This window comes from Cynara cardunculus, assembly GCF_001531365.2.
Source record: "Cynara cardunculus var. scolymus isolate 2C chromosome LG 12, CcrdV1, whole genome shotgun sequence".
NCBI classification, from domain to species: Eukaryota; Viridiplantae; Streptophyta; class Magnoliopsida; order Asterales; family Asteraceae; genus Cynara; species Cynara cardunculus.
The window spans coordinates 33,495,730-33,515,176 of record NC_037539.1 but is presented as its reverse complement, the minus strand read 5'-3'; the positions used below and the strand labels follow the sequence as shown (position 1 = coordinate 33,515,176).

The 19,447-nt window shown below is 35.0% G+C and overlaps 1 protein-coding gene across 1 annotated transcript; it reads left to right on the top strand.

Moving 5' to 3' along the window:
* The first annotated feature begins 10,674 nt into the window (after positions 1–10,674).
* On the top strand, positions 10,675–11,359 carry LOC112523946. Its single transcript, XM_025133626.1, has one exon. It carries the CDS (start codon positions 10,682–10,684, stop codon positions 11,129–11,131), a length of 450 nt encoding a protein of 149 aa, XP_024989394.1. The 5' UTR covers positions 10,675–10,681; the 3' UTR covers positions 11,132–11,359.
* The last annotated feature ends 8,088 nt before the right edge of the window (positions 11,360–19,447 follow it).

Sequence of the window (19,447 nt, the reverse complement as noted above, 5' to 3'; positions counted from 1 at the left end):
CTATAGGTATGTCCCCTTTTCGGTTAGTTTATGGTAAACCATGTCATCTACCTGTTGAATTAGAGCACAGGTCTTATTGGGCTGTCAAGAAATGTAATATGCGGCTAGATGATGCGGGAGTTCAAAGGAAGTTGCAGTTGCAAGAGTTGGAGGAAATCAGAAATGATGCATATGAGAGCTCCAAGATTTACCAAGAGCGGACCAAAGCTTTTCACGACAAGGTAATCTCCCGGAAAGAGTTTGTGGTCGGGCAAAAGGTTTTACTTTTTCATTCACGCCTAAAACTATTTCCCGGTAAGCTTAGATCAAGATGGGTTGGTTCTTTCATAGTTGTTAAAGTCTATTCTCATGGAGCAGTGGATATTGAAAGCCCAAAAACGGGTAAGTCATTTAAAGTGAACGGGCATAGACTGAAACCTTTTTATGAAGGTTTTCAGTCTAAGGACATTGATGTTATGGCTCTTGAGCCACCGCCCGTTATTGAGTAGTTGGGAAAGTGTCTAGTCAAAGACGTTAAAGAAATGCGCTAATTGGGAGGCAACCCAATTTTACTGCTTTCTTTTCATTCTAGTTCATTTTTATTTATTTTTTTTCTTGTGATCTTTGAATTGATGAGTCTATTTTCCAGGTTGGCTTTCATTAGATATCGAAGTTCTAGACCCCCCCAGCGCGAAGAGACACCCACCACCAACTTGGATCATGTATTGGGCACTAGTCTACATATTCAAGGGAGTTTTCTTGTTTCATTTTGCTTTTCAGTGCTTTCGACTATGCCACAACATGCATATATTGAGGACAATATATGGTTTAAGTGTGGGGAGGGAATTAGTGAGGGAATTTTTGCACAAAATTTTGAATTTGGCTTGTTTTTGGGCAATTATTAAGTAAATTGCATGAGTTAATAATTTTCTGCTTGTAATGCCATGAAAACCATGGCATGAATGATTGTGTGGTTTGCTTGTGTAGTCATGATTAGCACATTTGAGATGACCATTGTGAGTCTTGCTAAATTTTATAGACAAAAATGCACCCGTGAGCTTTTGAGCCATGATTGAACATTGTATTCAATCTCATTTTATTTGATGTGTGCATTGCATCTTCCATGTATATGTCATTCTAGAACTTGCATTTTGACTCTTCAAGATTGCAATTAGGCAATACTAGTGTGTGGAAATGATAGAAGGCCATCGTTGATGTTTTCTTTTAACCATTTAGCCTAAAGCCAACTCTTATGTGTTTTCCTTTTTGGTCACCTCTTTTGAGCCTAATTACCCATTTTCTTGACTTTTACACCAAATATATACCCCTTAGCCAAACACTTTCCTCACCGGACTTTGGAATGAGACTACATACTCTTAGTTAGGAGTATTTGTTGTTTGATCTTTATACCTTCTACACGATCCTCAACACATATATAATGATCGGTAGAGGTTCGAGAAAAAGAGAAAAGAAAAAAAAAGAAAAAAAAAGAAAAAAAAAGAGAAAAAGAAAAAAAGAAAAGAAAAAAAATATATATATATATATATATATATATGTTCCATATGTGGGAAAGAAAAAGAAAAAAAAATGAATACATGGAGGCCGAACAATGGAAGAAACACAATTGTCTCCATAATGTTTTTAGTGAATAAGAGCTAAAAGATTGAGAAATTTTGTGATCGCGTTAACAAGACACGAGAATCATGTTTGAGTTGTAGTTTCCTTTCCAAGGTCCACTTTTAGTCACTCCACCAAATTATTCCATACCTTGACCCTTAGCCACGTTACAACCCTTACTAAAGACCTTTTTGATTCACACCTAGGTTGACCATTAGCGATGGAGAATCGAGACCTAATTCAAGCTTATGGTAGTGCATATGCATGTGAATTGATGCCAAGAGTGAAAACACCTATGCTTTGTGTGAATGAGCGATTAGAGTATGTTTATATCCTTTGTGAGGTGTTTGTGAGATTAGCAAGTGTTCTTTGGTTGTCTTGTGTGTTAATTTTTACTATGTCGGGTAAGTTGTACCTTCATGAAATGTTATGTACTTTACGTCGGTTCTCTAAAACTTAACTCTTGACTTTCATCCATGCTAAATGCTTACTGTTTGCCAGAGGACGGTCAATGGTCCAAGTGTGGGGATATTTGATAAGCTTATATTTAAACATGTTTTGATATTGAATCTAGTACATATTGTAATGTTTATATAGCTTATAGAACCCCTTTAATTTAGTTATTGATTGGTCTTTGATAGGTGCAAAAAAGGATGGATTTTAATACAAACAGAGCATATATTTCGAAACTGTTACAAGGTTGGGCATAGTTTTCTGAAGGAATATAAGGCTGAGCATATTTATGAAATGGGTTCTGGACAGGGCATACGAATTCAAATGGCGTGAAAAGGAAGCATATTTTCTCAAATGTTTTTAATAAAACCCATCAGCAGCAGCAGTCTAGCAAAATAGAAGGAACAGCCCAAAGGAGGAGAACGTGGGATCGTGAGGAAAGGAGACGACAATAGTTCGTGGGGATCAAAATGGAGAAGACGTGGGTGCGATCGATCGGATTGGAGAGGAAGAAGATAAGGGGGCTGGAGAACGGGAGAGAGAGTCGCGAGGTTGAAGAGGACGGAAAAGGGCTGTCCGATTGAAGGGGTTTTGCATTTTTTTTAGAAATGCAAAGAAAGCAAGAGCCGATTGGGAGGACTTCACCATCAATTTCTCATCACTTTTGGTAATTTCTTTAATTTCTTAGTTTGTAAACCCTAGATTAGTCATGTTTGGCTAATCTCTTCATTCCAACATTAGTCACTTTAGATTTTGATGTTTTCCCACTTTGAGATTTCGTTGTAACCGTTTGGGACAAGTTTATTTGTTGGATTTCTAGGTTAAATGTCAATTTCACTTTGAATGTTAAGTTATTTGGCCAATTATTTGATGTTCTTGGGAATGTTTGTTAGTCAAAATATTAAGATACGTAATTGTCTATTGGTTTTGATAAAGTGACAATTGAATTCTTTCAATTTCAATAAGGTTTTTGAAATGAGTTCTTGAAATCTTACAATCAAAGCAGTATTAAGCCGAGCTTATGAGCTTAATGTTTTGGGTCGTGTTTTCTTAGTTCGTTAAAGCTAATTATACCAGGGATTGTGAGAGCTTGTTCATTGTGCCTTTTGTAGTTAAGATTTAGTTAAAGAGCTTATTTTAGCTAATGTCTAATTAAGTGAAAACATAGGTTGTTAGAGCTTATTGACAACTATAATCGGCTTAATCTTGTCATATTCCTTTATAAATTGTGAAATCAATKATAAGTGTTCAACATCATTATCAAGAGTGGTCTAACGTTGGGTTTTTAATTTCTTGCATTTTTATAAGTTTTTAATTTTCATGTCTAGCTTAATTAATCAAATTCAACCCCCCTTTTTTTCGTATTTATTTTATTTGTKCGTTCTTGTACTTGAATTTAATGGCTATAACAAGTTAAAACTGAGTCGCTGTGGATACGACCCGACTTACCGCTATTACAATCTTTGTTGTAATTAGCCAGTAGTTGGAATTTTTTTTTATTTGGTGGACTCGGCATTCGTCATCAACTATGGTGGTTACACAAAATCTCATATTTGAATGATTATTGATGCAAAATATTTTTATTTAAATTTAAGTAAAACGTGTGTACTAATTCAATTCAAATTTCGAAATTTCCATAAAATAGAACGTTAAAGTATAAGTACATGCTCATATGTTACAACTTGTGCTTACGGTTTTAAAACAAATCCATTAGTTAGAGTACTTATAGTATATATCCAACTTTTATCTCAAGTTATATGAAATTCAGCTCAGTTGTTACAATATGATCCCATTGATGACTTAGATCGTCCAAGACCCGTCACCGATATTCGAATTAGAATTAATCTTGATCATCTATTTGTCGTATAGATATTTATATGTTGAATTTGACCGTATGACAAAACAAATCAAAGTTAATTAAATGCAAGTAAGACGAGATTCACGTCCTATTCATGGGGGTCACCTTTTAATTTTTAGGACAAATTGCATGAAAATGTAACGTATTTTAACTTGATTCCTATTCTGGTAACGTACTTTCAAAGCTTCAATTTTGATACAAAAAATGTAAAGTTTTGAACATTTAACTACCCGAGTAACTAGTTGAAGCATTAACCGATTATCATGCTGATGTGGCGAGTGATGTGGTATTCAACTCAATATTATTTGCTTCAACCCAATTTCATCTCATCATTCGTCACATCAGCATGGTAACCGGTTAATGCTTCAGTCTGTTACTTTAATGCTTTAATTAAAAAAATTATAATCCATCGGAAATCCGTCGGTAATTTTAAAGGAAAAATGTTTTATTTTATTTTTTTCCTACCAATATATATATATATATATATATATAAAGGTTAGAAACATTTCCGACATAATTTAATTTTTTTTATTAAAAATTATATTCCGTCGGAAATCCGTTGGTAATTTTAAAAGAAAAAATGTTATATTTTATGTTTTTCCTACCAAAAATATATACATAAAAAGGTTATAATTATTTATTTTTATTAAAAATTATAATCCGTCGGAAATCCGTCGGTAATTTAAAAAAATGTTTTAATTTTTTTTTCCTACCATATATATATATAAAGGTTTAGAAAAAATTTCTGACGGAATTTATTTTTTTATTAAAAATTATATTCCGTCGGAAATCCGTCGGTAATTTTAAAAGGAAAAATGTTTTGTTTTTATTTCTTTTCTACCAAATATATATATATATATATATATATATATATAAAGATTAGAAACATTTCCGACGGAATTTATTTATTTATTATTAAAAATTATATTCCGTCGGAAATCTGTCGGTAATTTTAAAAGGAAAAATGTTTTATTTTTATTTCTTTTCTACCAAAAATATATATAAAAAAGGTTAAAAATTTCCGACGGAATTTAATTTTTAAGTTAAAAAAAAATTAAATTCCATCGAAAATTTTATTGATTAACGCTAATTAGTTTAATTAAATAAATTAGACAAATTTTGCGACGAATTTGTGACGGTTTTGAATAAGTAAAAAATCCGTCACAAATCCGTTAGAAAAACCATTTTTAATAATTTTAATTTTTTTTTCAAAAAATTAGTGGGGGATTTGTGACGGACGTGGATAAAAGTTGATTTTTTTTTTTTTGACTTTTTTGGGATCCGTCGAAAATCCACCGGGAATATTTCCGACGGAAATTCCGCTAGAAAATTCTGTCGGTGATACCTTTTTCTTAGTAGTGTGACTTAGGGCAAAATAGTAAAATAATGTTTTATATTTATTTAATGCTTTTAAATGGGAGTTACAATGTCCTACGATTTAGCTACTTTCAAAATTGTATATGTGTTTTAAGTTATATTGATGGTGGTGGTTCACAAATGAATGTTTATTGAGGAACCAATAACTTTTCAAACAATAAACAGTCCTAATCTAACAACTTCTTTGTGTTTGGTCTATTGTTTGACTTGGACGGAGCATCGGAGGTTGATCAATTATTATCAATTAGATTCACAATAATTTTTTATGGTGTTCAATCTCAAGACGTTAACAATGAAGATTCTGATATAGATAATAGAGGTATTCAGTCATGCAGATCGGTATCACAACAAACAAATCAAAAGCAATGGTTTCGTACAATGTGTTCATACAATTGATCAATTATAAGTCATGTTTATTTCGTTCTTGACAATGTGTTCATACAATTGATCAATTACAAGTTATGTTTCAGCACTCAAGTTCTGGACAATGTCTTCATACAGTTGATCAATTATAAGTCAAGTTCCATTCAGTTAACAAAGACCTTACTTCGTTCTTATGAACATGGTTGTTGGTTTTCCTTTTTCATTATAAACTTGACTCAGTCTTGAATAGCGATTGACTTTTGATCTATTGTTTTAGATGACAAAATAGGGTATGACCTTGCCGAGTGTTCTAATGGAACAAAGTACTTTATCCCCCTTGTAAGTGACGAACTCAAATCGAAGGTGAACATAATGTGTACCTCTTCAAAGACGCCGAAACAATGTATAGGAAGTATGTAGAGGTGGTTGGCTTTGATCGTATGGTTAAATAATAAGAAGACAAACAAATATGGTGATATACAAACAACGTGGTTTGTATGTAGAAAAGAGGGTATTCCTAAGACAGAATTTTGATTCACTTGAGCTTCATCCCATAAATAGGCAATATCGTAATTCGAATGTGGAACGATCAAGATGCAATGCATGTATTAAAATCCATTTAACCAAGGATAGGTCTCGTTACGATATATATATATATATATATATATATATATATAAATATGAGTTTGTGGATGCTCACAATCATGTCTTATTCAATTTCAATGATTGTCGATTTTCTAGGAAGGATAGGCAAATGCAATATACCAACTACAAACTCGTATTAAATAGCTTTAGTTACAAGGTTGGTGCGACGGGAGCTCCTCGTATTCAAACGGCATTGAACAGTGGGTTTGAGCATTCAGAAACCCTACTATTGACTTTCAGAATTTTAAGAGGGATGTAGTTGCATTAGTCGGTAATAAGGAAGCAAAGATGATGATAAATAAGTCGTCCGATAGTAGGGATATTGTTTCCGAGTAGTTAGACTGCGCTTTTTTGGCCTAATGAGGTGTCTCGAATCAACTACAAAGAATTTGGTGATGTTATTTATTTCGACGGAACTTTCTGAACCAATAAGTGAGTATGAATTTGAAATCAAATATTTTTTGCTGTTCACATGAATAAGATTAATTGGTTGACTATTTTAATTGTGGTTGTAGGCATGCAATGATTTTTGTTCCGTTCCTAGCTGTTGACAACCACAATCATCTGTTCATGTTGGTTCGACATTGATCAGTGGGGAGACAATTGAGAACTTCACTTGGGTATTGAGAGCATTTTTGAGATGTCATGAAAAACAACCCTCTTTCGTTATTACAGACCAATGTTCCGCCATGAAACAATCGATTCCCTTGGTGTTTACAGTGTCAAAACACCAACTGTGTATGTGGCACATAATAAAAAAAGTGCCCAGAAAGGTATATTTGGTAAACACTTACGAATTCATATCAATCTCGAACTGACACTGTTTATTCATACGTGGAGGCTTTCTAATGATTTATGTTCAGGTAAGTGTTCTATTGAACCAAGATCCTGAGTTCAACAGGGTTATAAACAAACTCATATGGAATCTCCACATCCAAAAGGAAATCAAGAAAGCCATTTTTTTTCATGTGGTTTGGAGAATGTTGAATGTCGTGGTGACGTGAAGACGTTCTTAATAAGTCATAAGAACAAGATATCCATTGCCAAAGCGAAGTACATGGTATTGTCCATGTTCTATGACCACAATTTTCATTGTTGTTTTAATATTTCATTTTATTAGTGTTTATTCTCATTTATAATGTAGGTCAATCACAATTACACTAAAACATGGTCGAATGCGAGTGCAATTTCTTCGTTTAGAACGGGTTCTTGTGTTGCCATCCATTGAAAGTGCTCATCAATGATAAAGTGGATTGCATTTCAGATAAGTATATTATGCGTCGTTGGACATGTCAGTTAGTTCCAATACAAATGCAGTCTGCCTGTGTGATATGGAGATGTGGATGTGTAGAAAGAGAAGATGTTAGTTGATGTTCATTCGAAAGTCGATGATATTGTAAGTCGTGTGTGGAACGAAAAATCTATCTTATCGAAATTGGGTGAAGTTCTTAAATTTATGACCGAGGTTGAGAGAGAAATCATGTATGATAACCCAAACCAACTGAAGTTGGATGCAATACAAGAGCATCTTCGGGTGTCAGTTCCTGATGAAGTTGACATAGTACCACCGACTCGCATCAGGAACAAGGGTTCCAGTATCGGTAAGAGATTGGTAAGTGTATCTGAGAAGATTCAGTCAAAAAGCAAAAAGCCAAAGACGAAATGTACAAAGTGTGGGCAATATACCAGACACGACGTGCGAAATTGTCCTAAAGTGCAACGTTCATGAATTTTTTATTATGCTTTCTAGTTTCCCATCATACTATATGAGTTGTTTTAACATTTCTGGGTTTCTTAAGATATGTTTCCATTTAGTGTTGGTAATGTTCAATTGATATGATGACTTTTAATTGATTACACGCATTAATTTCATGGAGGCTTAATTTTAATCTTTATGACCATTTACTTGGCTACTCAATGCCCCCTATTTTTCCACATTTATCGTTTTCATTAAATGTTTTTTGAACTTCATGAGCAACACCGAGTTTTGGCTCGAATTGCCATGAGTAACAACGGCCATTGCCCTCATGTCTGTAACAATGGTTCTACTCCTAATGGAAACCATTCTATCGCAATGAACCTTTGAACTTCTAATATGATTGATGAGTTCCTGATTGGTGTCTGGTTCCTTCTGTGTTGGGCTTAATCCTATATCGAAAATTGGGGCAGCAAAGTCAGCAAACGTAATCATGTGGGTTTCACTATTATTACCTTTCTCTTTAACCACCATAACTTCCTTATTCGATCCTTGTTCACCGGGATGCCCGATCACAACATTCTAATTACTCCATCCTTATGCTCTTTACGTGATCCAGCAATATTTCTATTCCATTGATGATGATCCCACATTGATCTTGATCCATCGATGATGATCCCACATTGAAATGATCATGTAGCGAACGAGTGTCTATACATCGAATTGGTGCGCTTCCAATCCCAGCTCCTTCTTGTTCTTTTTCTTGTCTTCGTCTAAGGAGCTCCAATGTCCTTTTTTGATAGCAATTCGTGTCAATCTATTTGAACGGCTTCAGGAGCTATTAATTAACATAGTCATTTCAGGCTTGTGATGTCACCTCTTCGCTTTTTTCTCCTAAAATCATCAAAATGTCACTTCTGTAATTGTGTTTGTCCAAATTTACATATTTGGTCCCTACAATTGTGTACCTGATTCAAAAACTTCCTTTTTTACACTTTCATCCCTCCGTAAATTGCAGACCTGCCAATTGCGAAGGGTGTGACATTTTGGTGATTTTAAGAAATAAATGATTAAAAGATGAAACCAACGTCTGAAAATGGGTATTTCAATTAAATTTACTAAAACTTGTAGTTTACTCTAAAGAAAGGTTCAAATCACATAACAAAATTATGTATTTTTATTCGATCTTTACTAATGGAAATATAGACAAAATATTGTGTGAGAATATGAGTTTACTAAAAAGCGTAAGAAATGATCTAAACTCTTGATCACTTTTAATATTACCCCCATTTCATGAATTGCGTTAATCACGGAAATTGATCTAGTACACCACATTAGTGTTGATCTTTAACTGAGATTGATACAAGAGTGGAGATCTCTCCTTATTATTTTCATCGTAACTTTCATTCTCACTAAAACCCAACCCTGAAAAAATATTTATTAAAGTAAAGATTAATAAACTTACAGTTTGGAACATATTTATTTAAAAATGTATTTTACAAAAGGGTCATTGACTTAAATGACCATTTCACACATCCAAATTGGTTTTTTAACCATTTCTCTCCCGAGAAATCCAAAATGTCACTACTACCGAATAAAGGCCAAAAAGATCAATTTCAACACAGATATGCAATTGTAATGTTCAAATCCACAATTACGACGATAAATTGGTTGAATTTGATTTCATTTATATTTTAGCTAAGTCCATAATATTTTAGACCTGTATATTAGAAAAGTGAAGACATTTAAGGGGTGTTTGGGATTGCTTATAGAAACAATTATTAACTTATTCTGATGCATGTAATAAATATTTTTGATTGTTTGGATAAAAAACTTATAACGTTAGTCAAACCAATAATAAAAAGTTTTAAAAAAAAATTAAATATTTCTAATTTATAATAATTAATAAATAAAAAAATATAAATTATTTCAAATAAACAATCCCACACACCCCTCTGCATCAACCCAAAGAAAATAATTAAGAGAAAAACCTCATTTTTAACCTATTTTTCTTTACCAAACACATAAAGTCCATCTAATTTGTAAACGAAAAGCATATTCACCAACCGGGAATTTTAATCCACGTGTGAAGTTCCATTGGTGGCACGTGGCCTGCTGTAAAATCTGATGACAACAAGAATTCAATGCATGAAACTTCAAAACAGAAACTGACACTTTTCGTTTTCACCACCACGTGTACCCAATCGCTTTTCCTGCGCGTGAACCTCTCTAATTTCACCACCTCTCTTTTTCTTTTTCTTTTTCTCTTTTCTTGGAAATTTTCGCAACCTCGTAATCCAACGTACTTCATCCCAAAAACTCCCTCATTCAACATTATTTAAATGAAACCCACATCAAATTCACTGCAAATTCAAATGAAATCCAACTCCCATTTGTAGATTCAAACCTTATATATACCCCTCCATGCTTTAATGGCGGACTTTGTATGATGATAATAATTCTATATACCAATGATGAATAGATACAGTATACTATAGTACTTATATATATATATATATATCTACCTAATTAATTTTCCTCAAGATTTCTCCGGTGATCGGAGCTGTATGGCGAAGGGCCGGAAGCTGAGTACCAGCCGGAGTGAACTTTTGCTAGGGAGCTACGGGTATGGTGGGAACACCATTCAAACGAACGTCGATGGTGATGAGCTTCGAGAAGACGACGTCTGGTCCATGGTTGATGGCATGGTCAACCGTGACTGGAACACACGCGCTGCCATGGAGATTAACTCCGTCCGACGAGGTGGTGGCGCCGGCGGAGGGTTTGAGGATGCACCTCGGAAGATGGTGTCGTCGCCGATGATAGTCCACCAGTTTGTTAGTGGGGGCAGCTTCGAATCTCCACGTGGACGTCATGTGGCCACCTCAGCGCCAGTGAATGTGCCAGACTGGTCAAAGATCTACCGAGTTGACTCTGCGGAGTCGCTGCATGACTCGGATGATATAATCGATGATCATGACTCGGACATGGTCCCACCCCACGAGTATCTGGCACGAGCATACACGCAAAGTCGTAACTCAGCTGCAAACTCGGTTTTTGTGGGTGCGGGACGAACCTTGAAAGGACGAGACCTAAGCCGAGTTCGAGATGCCGTTTGGAGCCAAACTGGATTTAATGGTTAGGCTAAAAGAATCAAATGTTGATCAATATAGTGCGTTGATCATGTTCTTTCGATTCTTAAGTCAAGTTAGATGTCCAAGTTAGTCGAGATCCAACTTTATTAGTATATGTACGTAATATGATTGATTTTTCTTGGGCAATGACTCGGGTCATGTTGAACTCAAACTCAATGAGTCAACTCAGTAACGATCGAGCCCAAGCACGGATCCCACTTGGAAACTCTACCAATTATTGTGCTTAGTCGAATTCAATGAAATTATTCATGCTTATTTGTCTTTTTATCGTTCATAGGCATTATGATTTGGAAATCTGAATGCTCTATTATTGTATTATTTTGAAACAAGGATTTTCGGTAAATGTTTCATATCAATGAAATCATAAACGGGTATTTTAGACATTTTAATTAACTCTACGTTGAATGAAATTATGTAGTAGAAGACAGATTCGAGGGTCATTTTCTTGAATTGGCTGCAATATGTGATGTCACTTCCAATATATAGAAACATACACTCGAGTGCCTTGGTCTCGTCTCTATTATTTTAACGAGTGATTTTAAATAAACGATCTTTTGTTTGCTAAAATAATTTTTTATTATCATTTTCATATTAACACATCAACATCACTTTATCTCTTCTTTATATACTTAAGGCACAAATGATCTACATTTGAACCCAAATAAAAGGTTCATTTAGCAACTCCTTGTTTTAACCATGTTTATATTAAATCATTACATTAGAAATGTTGAAATGAGGGCTTTTGATGTTGATGTGTATCATCTTGATTAACACATAGTGGTCTCACCGTTCTATTAATAGAAACTAGATTCAATATAAAACGCATATTTCACGGTTCATTATTGTTTTAGACTTTATTTATCTAAGGGGTCGTTTATTAAACGCTTACTTGGTAGTGTTTATCAGATAAATTTCCTCATCGGATGAACATAACAAGGTCCAAGAATCTTACCAGGTATGAACGATGAGAATGATGGAGAGTCTTACCTGGTAAGTGAAGATGATGACTCTTATTCAGGTAAGCGTTTACCCGGTAAATTGTTGCATTCGATACGTTTTGATATATTAAAATCTTACGCATCAAAATAAATTATAGTGTTGATTCATATCGATAAACACTTACCGAGTAAGCATTTAGGCAAACAACCCCTAAGTAAAGTATACAACACAATTGTTATAAAATTATAGTTTAAAAAAAAGTGGATCCAACAACATACAACACTGTATCTCCAAATGGGGAGGTTATTTAATTTCCCTTTCCCTCGTAGCCCAAATGCTTACACTTGTATTTATCATGTACTATAAATTTTGGTAAGGAAAAGTTGATGTCTAGAAATCAACAAATGAACATTTTTACTTGTTACAAGACTGTAAGACCACTTAACTTTATTTTTATAGTAAGCCATTTTGTCAATAAAACAGATATAATTATAATAAGATAAGTAATTTATTATTATATCAATAAAATAACATGATACAATCGTTAAAAGTAAATATTAGATTTAGATAAAAGAATAGTCATGAGGGTGTTATGGGAAAATTGAAGAAAAATTGGGTTGTGGGGGACCAAAATTCCAAGCTCAAGGGATGGAAGCCAAAATTGCTTTTAAGTGAAAGGTGATTGATTGAGTCAAGAGAGGAACAATTGGGGAGGGACCATGATCATATAATTAATTATATTATAACATAAATTTAATTAGTAACAATCATTTTTAATTTTTATATTTTCTTTTAAATAAATAATGGTATATAAGTTAAGGGTGTTAAATGTTTTTACTAGTCACATATTTAAATGACCATTTATTAGGATAAACCAAAATAATACTGTAACTTATAAATATTTTTATTAATGTTTTGTAATAATTATTAGTTGACCTTTGACTTTAAAGTTATATGATAACACCTAATTTTTCCAATTCGATGATACGATCTGTAATTAAATAGAGACCATAACTGTATTTTAGTTCAGTTACATAGTAAGGGAACCCAACAAAGTTTGGTACCTCCTATGATACTCCCAAAAAGTTCCAAGAGAGGGTTCTTAAATCTATTAATTGATACAATATGCTAAAAAGGTAAATTCTACTCATACTTTCTCTAATAAGGAGTGAGTGAGTGAGTGAGAAGGGGGGCAGTTAAGAACTAGAGATGGTGACTTGCCCCGACTCGGGGGGGACCATTTCACCCGCCACGAACGGGGATGGGGATTCCCTACTAAAACGGGTTCTGGGGTGTAACGCTCCATACCACACATTGCATGTAACACATATTTCATACAGAAGAAATACATGCTTATATACCATTCAGGTCCCTTAATACAAGAATCTATCATTACAGAATACAAAGTCCAAAAATTCAAATACATTTCTTGTACTAATCAACGATCATTAATCAAAACTGTACATCAAAGACAGATCTTCATGTAGAAGTGCATATAGGAAAATATTACATTTTCCTTTACCGTCCGTACCTCCTGCAATACATAGTTAAAATCACAAAACGAGGATTAGACCAAAAGGTCTAGTGAGTTACCCTTTTTATGTTATTGCAGGGTGGAAATCACCAAAACCTTTGTGGAAAACAAATTTTCATATATATAACAAATATATGAACAAATTAGGACATAATACTAGATCCTTTCCACTTTTCAAACTAAGCATTCAGCTATTCAAATCACATACTTTTGAACCAACCAGGTTTCATATAATGCCACTTTTAAACATTTTCTAATCAAACAAGGTTTATTTAAAGTTTCAGACCAAACCTGTTATTTTCTGCTCAATAACATCCAGACTATGATTTCCAATAAAAACCTTGATTCTAAATCTTTAAATCACAAATRAATAAAGATTCCAGACCACGGTAGTCTTGAGGGATATAATAGAAAGAGTTATATCATACAACACACATACAAATGTCACCCTTATATCAAATGTACACCTCTCCTTGATATGCCATCCTTATCCCATGGTACACCTCTCCTTGATATGYCACCCTTATTTCCTCATCAAAACATTTTACAAAAACAATTCCAAATAGACCGCAGTTAATGGAATTATTATCAATCCAAAATCATTTATATCAAAWTTTCMATTTTATGATAAAATAACAATTTTCATCAATCAAGCACAAGGCATAGTACAAATCCGGTCACCTTGGCTTGGCCGGACTTCATCTCCGGTCAAGTCTTGACCGATTTACCAAATCCGGACAATATACCGCCCAAGGCCTGTTCAATTTAACACTTGGAATCATTTCCAATACTTTTGTCCGGATAACAAGTCCGGACAATAAAGGACTCTCCGATTTAACACTTGGAATCATTTCCAATACTTTTGTCCGGATAACAAGTCCGGACAATACATCGCCTAAGACTTGTCCGATTTAAAACAATCTGATAACCACATGGTCATATTCATACTTCTTCGTTCAAAATGTTTACTATACTTAACATTCATAAATCGCTTTATGCTTGACCGGTTTAAAACTAAACCGCTTAACGCTTAACGCTTGCCCGGTTTAAGGCTTAAATCGCCCAACCCTTATCTGATTTATGGTTAAAATCGCTTATGCCTTGACCGGATTAAGGCTAATCCGCCTAACACTTGTCCGGTTTAAGACTAATCCAGACAACACATCAATGAATAACTTATAAATCAAAAGTAAAGTTCTATACTCAAATATACAATTATGAAGAGTTAAAGGTAGTAAGAATCACTCACCTTAAAAGCCTTTTGAAAATAATTGAATCTACTTTGCTTCAAAAGTATCCGGTCAACTCTTTTTCTTCCAAATCGCTCAAACTTTWTAAAATAGCAAGAAGAGGAGAAATGGAGGCTAAGCCCTCYCTTTATACCTTTCTAAAAYTAGAAGGTCGGCTAAACARCCCCCTTCCCACGTTCACCAACTTCATGCATATACATGACATGCATTCATACYYATATAMACACATGCMWYTTCACATATACATATACACACCTTATGCATGTATTTTATCATGTATAAAATTATATCCACATACTTAATGCATACTCAATATGCATATAATTTCACATACTAGCATGATTAAATATAATAATTTATCATGTTGTCAGGCAAACACATAACAAATAATCACATAATATTTACTTCAGATGATAACTAAGATCCAATTATCACATTATCCACCCCTCAAAAGAATTTCGTCCCGGAATTCCTTTAATTAAAGAGCCAAGGGCACTCTGACCTCATCTTTGACTCCAATTCCCATGTCGCTTCTGGTCCTTTGTGAAACTTCCATTGAACCTTAACCAGGCTTATCTCTTTGTTTCTCAACCCCCTGATCTTTTGGTCAATAACAGCTTCCGGTGTTTCCACAAAGTTCAGCTTACTATCTAATTTAATTTCTGGCATTGGTATAGCTAGACTCGGATCAGCAAAATATTTCCGCAGATTCGACACATGGAAAGTGTTGTGAATTAGACTCAGTTCTTCTAGCAGTTCTAACTGATATGCTACTGGCCCAATTCGCTTACATATTCTGAACGGCCCAACATACATTGGACCGAGCTTTCCTTTCTTTCCAAATCTGACAACACCCTTCCATGGCGAAACTTTTAACATCACAAAATCACCTACACAAAATTCGATCGGCTTTCAACGATTATCTGCATAACTTTTCTGGCGATCTTGTGCTGTTTTGATTCTTTCATGGATCTGTTCGATCTTTTCAGAAGTTTCTTGGACAATTTCAGGACCTGTCAGCTGTCTTTCACCCACCTCATTCCAACACAACGACATTCGACATTTACGTCCATACAATACTTCATACGGTGCCACCTGGATGCTGGAATGGTAACTATTGTTATATGCAAATTCTATCAATGGCAAGTGATCTTCCCATGATCCCCCGAAGTCAATAATACAACTTCTTAACATATCTTCGAGAGTCTGGATAGTTTTTCACTCTGCCCGTCAGTCTGCGGATGATAAGCTGTGCTTAGTCGGATTTCAGACCCCAAAGCTTTCTATAATCCTTCCCAGAACTTTGAAGTAAACCGACTATCTCTATCAGAGACAATAGATAATGGAACACCATGTCGGGTAATAATTTCTTTGATGTAAATCTGTGCTAGCTTCTCTAAAGAGTACTTCTCTCTTATTGGTAGAAAATGCGCAGATTTAGTCAGACGATCAACAATTACCCAAATTACGTCATACCCCTTTGGAGTTCGAGGCAACTTCATAATGAAATCCATGGTAATGTGATCCCATTTCCATACAGGTATCTCTAAAGATTGAAGACTTCCATACGACTTCTGATGTTCAATCTTAACCTGTAAACATGTCAGACACTGTTCCACATATCTAGCTATGTCTTTCTTCAATCCTGGCCACCAATAAAAAGATTTCAAATCTTTATACATCTTATTGGTGTCTGGATGAATAGAGTATCGGGACTTATGACATTCATTTAATATTGTATTTCAGATATCTCCAAAACATGGTATCCAAATTCGCCCTTGAAAACACATTAGTCCTTCATCATTCTGTTCCAAGGTTGAAATCATCTTACCCAACCTTTATGTTTTAACAAATCCTTCTTTTATAGCTTCTTGTTGGCATCTCTGAATTTCCTTACGAATGTCGGGGATCAAGTTCATTCTCATTGCCACAGCTTTAATGGTTCCACTCTTTTCTCCAAAACATGGTATCCAAATTCGCCCTTGAAAACACATTAGTCCTTCATCATTCTGTTCCAAGGTTGAAATTATCTTACCCAACCTTTCTGTTTTAACAAATCCTTCTTTTATAGCTTCTTGTTGGCATCTCTGAATTTCCTTACAAATGTCGGGGATCAAGTTCATTCTCATTGCCACAGCTTTAATGGTTCCACTCTTTTCTTTCCGGCTTAAAGCATCAGCCACCACGTTAGCTTTTCCCGTGTGGTAAAGGATTTCACAATCATAGTCATTAACCAGTTCAATCCACCGACGCTGTCGCATGTTTAAGTCCTTCTGGCTGAACAAATGTTGTAAACTTTTATGATCAGTATAAATCTGACACTTTGTTTCCAAAAGATAGTGTCTCCAAATTTTCAGAGCAAACACCACTGCAGCTAATTCCATATCATGGGTTGGATACTGCTTCTCATGATCTTTCAATTGTCTTGATGTATAAGAAATCACTTTTCCTCTCTGCATCGGAACACATCCTAACCCTAACTTTGATGCATCGCTGTAAACCACAAAGTCTTTAGATCCATCTGGTAGAGTCAATATTGGTGCGCTACATAGATGATCTTTTAATAGTTGAAAAGCTTCTTGTTGTTCTCCTTCCCACTGGAATTTAATGTTCTTCCGAGTCAATTTAGTCAATGGCATGACTATCTTAGAAAAGTTCTGAATGAACTTACGGTAATAACCAACCAATCCCAAAAATCTTTGGACTTCAGAAGGATTTTTCGGAGCTTCCCATCTTGCAACTGCTTCTATTTTTGTTGGATCTACTTTTACCCCTGTTTCTGAGATGAAGTGACCGAGGAATTAGACAATTTTAATATCAGACGAAGATGTTCTGCATGTTTTTCTTCAGTTTTAGAGTATATAAGAATATCATCGATAAATACATATAACGAATTTATCAAGATATTCCTTACATACCCTATTCATCAAATCCATAAAAGCTGCGGGCGCATTAGTTAAGCCGAATGGCATAACTAAGAATTCATGATGCCCGTACCTTGTTCTGAATGCTGTTGTGGCAATATTTTCTTCCCTGACTTTAAGCTGATGATACCCTGACCTTAAATCAATCTTGGAGAAATAACTTGTTCCCACCAATTGGTCGAACAAGTCATCAATCCTTAGTAAAGGATATTTGTTCTTGATTGTCAGCTTATTCAATTCATGATAGTGTATACACATTCGCATAGACCCATCATTCTTTTAAACGAATAAGACCAGAGCACCCCAAAGTGAAGTGCTGGGTCTAATAAATCATTTGTCAGTTAAATCTTTCAAATGTATAACCAATTCCTTCAATTCAGATGGAGCTAACCGGTATGGCGCCTTTGCTACTGGTGTAGCCCCTGGTACAAGATCAATTCAGAATTCAATAACTCTGTCTAGTGGTAATCCAGATAAGTCTTCTGGAAAGACTTCTGGATGTTCACTAACAATCGGAATCGATTCTTCTTTTCCCTTCTCTTTCTTCAGATCAATTACGTATGCCAAACATCCTTGGCACTTCTTTCGAATACTTTTCTGGGTTTTCATTACTAACAAAATACTAGTATGGTGATTCTGACGATCACCATAAATAACAACTGTTCCTTGGTCTGGCAGCGTTATTCTGATCATTTTCTAATTACAAACAATACCAGCCTGATACCTTGCCAACCAGTCCATATCCACCACTACATCAAATTCTTTCATCGGCATGGGAAATAATCGAATCGGAAGTTCACAACCCTCAATAACAATAATACAGTTATTGAACATACTAGCAACAGTTTCCTGACTATTAGCAGTATCAACTACTAATTCATCATCAAGTATCACAGAATTCAGACATGCAGTTTGAGCAAACAATGGTGATACAAACAAAAAGTTTGCACCAGAGTCAAATAACACCTTAGCACGTATTGAATTCAGAAGGAATGTACCTGTTACTACATCCGACGATGCTTCTGCCTCATTCTTAGTCATTTGGAAGGACCGTCCCCGCGCCCCTCCTTGCCCTCCTCTGTTCACTGTAGGCCTTCCTCGAATACCCGGCGCGTTACTTCCCATTGTTAGTTGCAGAGTTCTTAACAAAGGACAATTCGGTCGAATATGATCCGGAGAATTGCAGTTAAAACACATTCGATTTGCTGGGAAATTTCTAGACATATGGCCTGTTTCACCACACTTATAACATTTTCTTGGGTCCATCTTGCATTCACCCTGATGAACCTGTCGGCATTGTGAGCAGACTTTCTCACTGATCTTCTGCTCAGATCTGTTATCATATTTTATCATTTTCGGCCCTCAAAAAGATGAAGGCCCTTCCCACCTTCTCTTTTCTACAACTTTTCCTTCTGGCTGTCGGTTCTTATTTTGTTTGGTCACTTCGGCCACATCTACCGTTAATGAAAAGGTATTAGGGTTCATGGCAATTACAAACTCTCTGATTGAGGGTTTCAAACCCCAAATATACCTTTCTATCTTCCTGGATTCGGTTGAAACATAATGTTCAGCAAAGCGAGAGTATTCAATAAATCTCTCAGTATATTCCCGGACTGTTCCATTTCCCTGTTCTAGCTTCAGGAAATCTTCTTCCATT